Source organism: Rhincodon typus, chromosome 14 (assembly GCF_021869965.1).
Source record: "Rhincodon typus isolate 14 chromosome 14, sRhiTyp1.1, whole genome shotgun sequence".
NCBI classification, from domain to species: domain Eukaryota; kingdom Metazoa; phylum Chordata; class Chondrichthyes; order Orectolobiformes; family Rhincodontidae; genus Rhincodon; species Rhincodon typus.
This window is the reverse complement of record NC_063345.1, coordinates 38,403,430-38,411,112: the sequence shown is the minus strand read 5'-3', so window position 1 is coordinate 38,411,112 and position 7,683 is coordinate 38,403,430. Positions and strand designations below refer to the sequence as shown.

Here is a 7,683-nt window from a genome sequence, read left to right as displayed (position 1 = left end):
CTATCTGTTTATGCGTGGAAATAGTCTCTTGCTGTCCACTCTGTCTAACCCCCTCATGATTTTGAAAACTTCAATTGAATCTCCTCTTAGCCTTTTCATCTCTAAGGAAAGCAATCCCAACTTCTCCAGTCTTTCCTCTTAACTGAAGTGTCTCTTCCCTAAAATCATTCTCACAACCATGCACTGTCTCCAATGCATTCATCTCCTTCCTGTTCCGTAAAGCCAAGAACTGTACATAATAATCCAGCTGAGGTCTAACCAGTGTATAAGTTAATCACAACCTCCCTACTCTTGTACTCTTTGCCTCCTATTAATGATGCCTAGAATATAATCTGTTTTATTATGAGTTAAATCTATGTTTCCTGCCACTTTTAATGACTTAGGTACATATACACCCAGATTTCTCTACTCCTGCACACCCTTTAGAATAGTATCCTTTATACTGTCTCTCCATGTTCTTTGTGCCAATTTGCACAACCTCAAACTTCTCTGTATTGAACTTCATTTGTCCTCTCCACTATCCTGTCTGTTATTTTTTGGAAGCGCTACAATCTGTAGCACCTCAGTACTGTTTGAAATCTACTGCCTTCTATTTGGTATTCTTATATTAAATCAATGTCTTTTTAAATTCTGGCAAAACTCAGCATGTCTGGCAGCATCTGTCGGGAGAAACAGAGTTATGCAGAAGTGCAGAAAGCAAAGTCTGCTTTCTCCTCACAGATGCTGCCAGACTTGCTGAGTTTCTTGGCAATTTCTCTTTTTGTTTCAGATCTCCAGCATCCATAGCTGTTTCTCATTTTAGATCCTGCAGTCTTAAAGTCATCAGAATTTAGACTATGTTACAGCAATGCACTATGATATTCTTTCAGTAAATCTTTAAATTCTGTTAACTATGAATACTGTATTGTGGTACTTTTTTTCACTTTAAAATTATACTAAATGGAAATACTGAATCTCTGTACTACTTGCAAAGAGCTTTCCCAAATATTTTAATGATCAAAACAGTGATTCCCAAACTCTAGCGGGCTTTCCTAACTTTTTGCAGTTAAGATGGAGTTTTTCTCCACTTCCAGATAAAGGCCTAAGCACAAAGCACATCCTCTTGTTCAGTTTCTAAAACAAAGCATTTTGTTTACAGTCTTGATAAATCTTTCAACTGAAGATGAAGTCCCAAGTATCCAGTTTTTAAAAAAAGTCTGAAAATTGATGAATTTTTTTTTTCTGTTAGATTCCTTTTTCTGGGGTGTTTTTCGCACCCTCCTGTTGCTCCAACAACTGCAGCTGACTGCCAATTTCAGTTGCTGACTGACTGCCTGTGTCTTCTTAAAGTGGAAATGTTCTTAAATTGGTAAAGTCACTTGTCTTCATTTTTCTTTTCTTCAGCATCAAATGGAATTTGAATCTGCATTGCTAGTTACCATATCATCATTCTCTCCTTACCAACCAATGGTGGCTTGTAGCTGAAGTAGTTTGCTGCCATCAATCTTTCTAAACAAAATATAAACTTGGGTCTGCTTTGTCCTCTTCCTAACCAACTCCCTTTAGTGGGGAATAAACTTCCTTTTTGTTAATTTTAAATGAACCCGTTCAGATATACGATGCTACATCTCTGGAACAGGTGCAGCATGAGCCCATACATTCTGTCCCAGAGGTAGGGACACTGCCACCTGCATCACAAGAGTCCTCATCCTTCCTTATTAGATATTTCGAATCATGCTATTCAGACATGTATGACAGACCTCCAGGATAGATGTGAGTTGAATCCAGGCCTCCTGGCCTAGAGGTAGGGCTACTACCACTGCATCATGAAAGTCCTATTCTTTAGTTTTTAAATGTTTTCTAATCAACATATTCAGAGATGTAATCACATGTGTCTGAAGTGGGTGGGACTTGGACACAGGCTTCCTGGATTTGAGGTAAGGACACTGCCACTGCTCCCACCCCCATATCTTTCTTTTTTTAGATATATTGTAACCAACCTGACCAAGTGGGACTTCTGCTGAATCTAAGGGTCTGTCTAATTATCAGTGGTAGAGAATAGACCCTTATAGAGTCTTAACAAGAAAAGCACTTGTCTTACACAAGGTATAGTTTGGTGCATAATAGCAATAGGTAAAATTAGTATTAATTAATTAGGCATAATAACGACTATCAAGAGCGAGGTATGTCATGTATGCCTCCCTTGGGGCTTCGTGAAAGACTAATTTCTTTTCTTTGCCCAAAGACTGTTTGGCTCATCAGTTTGGGTGGAGCAAATGCAACTTCAATCTGAATTCTTTCAGGACATTAATAAAACAAATACATTCTGGGTGTCGAGTCAGGCAGCAATGAGCTGTCTACTAAAGGGGATTATTGTTTATTAATGATCTTAGTAAATGCAAATCTGTCCCATTAATATGTGACTTTTAATCCCACCATCTGCTGCAAGCAAACTAGGCATTAACTGTGATTGCCATGGAAATGGGACTGGCACTTGGCAATTGCAGCTTGCCACTTGCTCCAGAGGACGACCTGGTTGGATACCAGGCACTAACATCTCAAGACATGAGACATGAGCCATGGGCACCAGCCTCATGCACCCCATGTCCATAAGCATTGGCATCCAACATGCATCAGACTCAAAGAACCCACATGGCACATTTCCAATCCACTTACAGGGCACATCTGCACTTCGGTGCTGCACCTCAGGATTGAATTGCAACTAACATTGTAATGCTCCTGCAAGGGGACACACCCAGCTTATGGACTGGACCAGTCTACATCTCCAGCCTGTTCATTTGGCCTCTTAGCACTCACTCACTTTCAGCCTATCTGGATGCTGACAGCATCCCCGCTTGCCTTGCCTTGCCCTTTTGCACCATGTTCATTAGCCAGAGTTACCAGGCTCCCAGTACAGCTGTATTTCCCTGCTGTTTAGTGCAGACATAAAGCCAAGACGTTTGTCACAGTTGTCAGAAATCCTCATTCAACTGAAGGGGGACAGGCTTCAGTCAGGGGCTCCAAGCACAGTAAGTCAAGGAAATACAGGAATTTGACCACTGTCACTCAGCCACTTAGGACTGTAAGGATCAGGATCCTCTCCTCTTAAGAGGTGAGTTGAATGTTGGTCAACCCACTGCCAGTATTGACTCTGTCTGCCCTATTTTGGGCTGCCTTCCTCCTGGTATGAGAGTGGGGCAGGTATGATGAAAGATGAAAGTGGCTGGCAGAGATGTTACTTGTCATGCAGGTGAGGAGGTATCCAAAAGGAGTGACTTGGCAGTGGAGGACATGCAGAGTTAGGGGTTGTGGTTGGTGACATTGGGTGAGGGAAGGAGTTGCAGGCAATAATGAGAGGGATAGAACATAAACCGTTGGTGGATACAGTAGCAGAGATAGAGTGTGAGGTTGCACTTACGTTGGTGGAGTCAAGAAGGTAATTGACCTTCTTCCTTCAAAGCTGGGCATTTCTTCAGATGGCTGCGATCGCACTAACCTGGTGCAACCTCAGACCAGACTGCTGTTGTGGTCTGTTCTGCTGGTTCTGGGGTGGATGATGTCCATCTCTGTATCGCCCTTTCCACTAGGAACCCCAGATCACTGCCTGCAAAACTGACATTCCCTCATCTTCTACATCTGGGGCAAATGTCAGGGCAGCTCCAGACTGACGGTGTATGTCCAGGTGCACAATGGCCTTTTAAAGATGGCGTTGGTGTCAGGGATGCAGGTTCTTGTAGGAACATGTGGCAGTAGCGAGCTATTCGGGGTACGGTAAGTAGTAGATTGCGGCTGGAATCAGACATAGGGGTGCCATAGGGATGGGATCAGTAGTTAATGAGGTGTATTTGGTAAGATACAGTAAGAAAACCCACTAAGCCTTGCGGAGAGGAGCTCTTCAACAAACTCAGCAAAACTGATATTTAATCAAAACTCTTAAGGTTAGCCCATAAAAATTTATCAATTGAGTGCATTGGAGAGGTAAAGAATGTTTTATGTGAGAAGAAATCAGATAACATTAGGTTCCAGATAGAAGCAGCAACATAAGAGCAGAGACTGTCATTTTCACCTTCCTGACAGGATTTCCTAAAATGCAGGATGCGATAGACTGCATATAACTGACAATCTATGTTTCCTCAGATTATCAAGGTGCATATGTAAACTGGATGGAATTCTATTCATTCAACATCCGGCTGGTTTGTGATCAATATGAAAGGATCATTCAAGTTTGAGCTCAGAACCTGAGCACTACCATGAATTTCCATTTTAAGAGTCTCAATTGCCCCAACACTTTAGCCACTGGGCAGGCTCTGTAGATGGTGTCTGACTGACAAGGAATATCTTCTAAGGTCATGTTTAATGACATCAGTTCAGAACCCCACCCCAGAGGCACAAAAGAAATACAATCATTGTAATTTGACTATCAGGGCTACCATGAAGTAGGCTATGTGCCTGCTCAAAATGCATTTCTGGTGCTTTGAACGCACCGTGGTATTCTCCAGTATTGCTGTCAAGGCTCTCTTGGTGGTCTGCTGTGCCCTACACAACATGGTGCTTCAGAGAAGAGTGGATCTGATGCCAGAGGTGATGGTGAGCGCATGATTTCCTCGGTGGAGCAGAAGGGGAAAGATGCTGAGTGTCTGAAGGAGCATGCCAGTGAAATAACCTGAATGGTACCGTTTTCTATAGTCTAGCTTTGTAGAGATAGTCATCGTACTGTTATGCAGGCACATTTCACATATAGCGGGTGCACTGTTGAGGCCCAGGATCATTTTTACAGAAAACCATATCAAGCAGCTCCAAGAGGAGAAAGCATCATGCCTCGCACCCTAACATGAAGAGCGCTGACACTAAGTGAGCTCTTTAACATTCCCAATAGTTATTTAACATTGGATCAGAACACACTCTTTGACAGATAGCAGACCACAATAATAAATAATTCCATTTCAATAAATACAAGTTGCAGTGACAGGAGTGTGGGACCCATAGCCAACATTCTCTGGGTTGTGAGGCCTTGTGAGGTCCTTGCCATTAGATCTTTCCACCTGCATCTGTGGAGAGGCGTCCTTCATGAGGACAAGAAGAGGCATGTGTAGCTCAGACAGAGGAGCCAAGGGCTCAGTCCATGATTTGGGGCCAAATCGAAGAGGGTCTCCAGTGCCATGATCCCTAACTTTCTTTTCCGTCTCCGGAAAAGGATCCAAATATGCTTCATTACTAGTCATGTCCGGGAAAGCATTTAGCTGTATTTCCACACGCAGTTGAATGATCTCTGCATCCAGCTGATCAATGCTTTAAATTCCCCATATATTGTGTTGGCGTTATTGATTGCCTCCATGTATTAGCATGGAATGGATGATTCCATGGAAGTCGTCTTTGATTCAAATTCTGAGATATAGAACTCAAGGCAGAAAAGGACTCCCACTACCTGTCCATACCACCTCTGGAATTCAGCTTCAGCTATCTCCTAGACTGCAGCCACCCTGCAGATTTATGGGGTTTCCTCCTCCACTGGCATCAGAAAGAGGTAAGAGTTTGATGGCTACAAGCTGGGACTTGCACGGCACTCAAGTTGCCAGCTGTCAACAGGAATTGAAGTGTTTCCTGAACTGAATCCAGGTCCTCTGTACCACACTCTAACTGTGTACCTCCTTTGCTACCTGGAGCCTTGGCCTGCTTGTTTAGGATGGCTGATCTCTATTGTTGGGTACCATCTTCCACTCTTGAAAATCAAATTTCAGGACCTGTGCAGATTTCAACTTACATTCTATGCAAACCTTAGAGTTAAGCAAAGTGTTGGAATAAAGCATCACGCTTGGTCTGCAATCGTTTAGTGTACAGGCTGAGTTCAGTCACAAATGTATACAAAACCTGGGCTTGAAAAAGCTATGGCACAGTAAGTGAATCAAAATGTAGCAATTTAGAATAACATCTCTGATCTCTTACACGTGCAATAAAACACATTTGTAAATTAAAAGAGAATACTTCAACTAATGTGGAATGTGACAATTAGTTTGCATATCCTCCTCATTGCTTATGAATAAGTTTAACCAAATACATTAAATATGCATAACTGCTTAATATCAAAACATTGATAAATGCCAGTTACAGTACAACTGGTAAAACACAACTCAAAAGTGTCTCACCATTTGTTATTTACCAACTGATCCAAAAAATAATTATCAGATAAGACACCTGTCAAATTTAGAATACAATTTGTCACGCACAAATGCCTATCTGTTCCTCAATTCTTGCTGTGGAGGATTGTGTATGGACATCCATTGGATTGATTCACACTTATTAGTATGCAGGATGACTGGGAAACTCTCACACACTTGTTTGTTGACATCAATCATACTGGAAACATTTACACGTTAAAGATTGATCAATCTGTTTAGAAAAGTTACAAATACATCTTCCATGGACAACAAGTCCTAGCGTGGGAGTCAAACCTAGAAGTCTAGTCCAGAGATAGGGACACTACCACTGAACTATAGCACCCCAAATAATATATGTAAGTGAGACTAACGTTCACCTATTTCGTTTTTCAGAATTACATGAAAACTCTCTGAACGTCTGTAGATGAAACAATGGAATATAACATGGGTATAAGAGATAACACGGTGTAGAGCTGGATGAACACAGCAGGCCAAGCAGCATCAGAGGAGCAGGAAAGCTGACATTTCGGGTCGAGACCCTTCTTCAGGAATGGGGGAGGGGAAGGGGACTCTGAAATAAATAGGGAGAGAGGGGGAGGCGGATAGAAGATGGATAAAGGAGAAGATAGGTGGAGAGGAGACAGACAGGTCACAGAGGCGGGGTTGGAGCCAGTGAAGGTGAATGTAGGTGGGGAGTTAGGGAGGGGATAGGTCGGTCCAGGGAGGACGGACAGGTCAAGGAGGCGGGATGAGGTTAGTGGGTAGGAGATGGGGGTGGGGCTTGAGGTGGGAGGAATGGTTAGGGTGGCGGGGACTAGCTGGGCTGGTTTTGGGATGCGGTCGGGGGAGGGGAGATTTTGAAGCTTGTGAAGTCCACATTGATACCCTTGGGCTGCACGGTTCCCAAGCAAAATATGAGATGCTGTTCCTGCAGCTTTCGGGTGGCGTCATTGTGGCAATGCAGGAGGCCCAGGATGGACATGTTGTCCAAGGAGTGGGAGGGGGAGTTGAAATGGTTCGCGACTGGGAGGTGCAGTTGTTTGTTGCGAACTGAGCGTAGGTGTTCCGCAAAGCGGTCCCCAAGCCTCCGCTTGGTTTCCCCGATGTAGAGGAGGCCACAACGGGAACAGCGGATACAGTATACCATATTAGCAGATGTGCAGGTGAACATCTGTTTGATGTGGAAGGTCTTCTTAGGGCCTGGCATAGGGGTGAGTGGGGAGGTGTAGGGGCAGGTGTAGTACTTGCCTCGGTTGCAGGGAAAAGTGCCAGGGGTGGTGGGGCTGGAGGGGATTGTGGAGCGGAGGAGGGAGTCACGGAGAGAGTGGTCCCTCCAGAAAGCAGATAAGAGTGGGGAGGGAAAAATGTCTTTGGTAGTGGGGTCAGATTGCAGATGGCGGAAATGTCGGAGGATGATGCGTTGGATTCGGAGGTTGGTGGGGTGGTACGTGAGGACGAGGGGGATTTTGTTTTGGTTGTTATTGCGGGGAGGGGGGTGTGATGGATGAGTTGCGGGAAATGCGGGAGACACGGTCGAGGGCATTTTCGA

General features: G+C 43.9%; 1 protein-coding gene across 1 annotated transcript in view; it reads left to right on the top strand.

Annotated features, from left to right (window-relative positions):
• The first annotated feature begins 4,437 nt into the window (after positions 1 to 4,437).
• frmpd3 (FERM and PDZ domain containing 3) overlaps positions 4,438 to 7,683 on the top strand; it is a 197,079-nt gene continuing 193,833 nt past the window's right edge. Inside the window, exon 1 of the mRNA XM_048605312.1 lies at positions 4,438 to 4,566. Coding sequence (XP_048461269.1) covers positions 4,438 to 4,566 — 129 coding nt within the window. The remainder of the gene's footprint in view (positions 4,567 to 7,683) is intronic.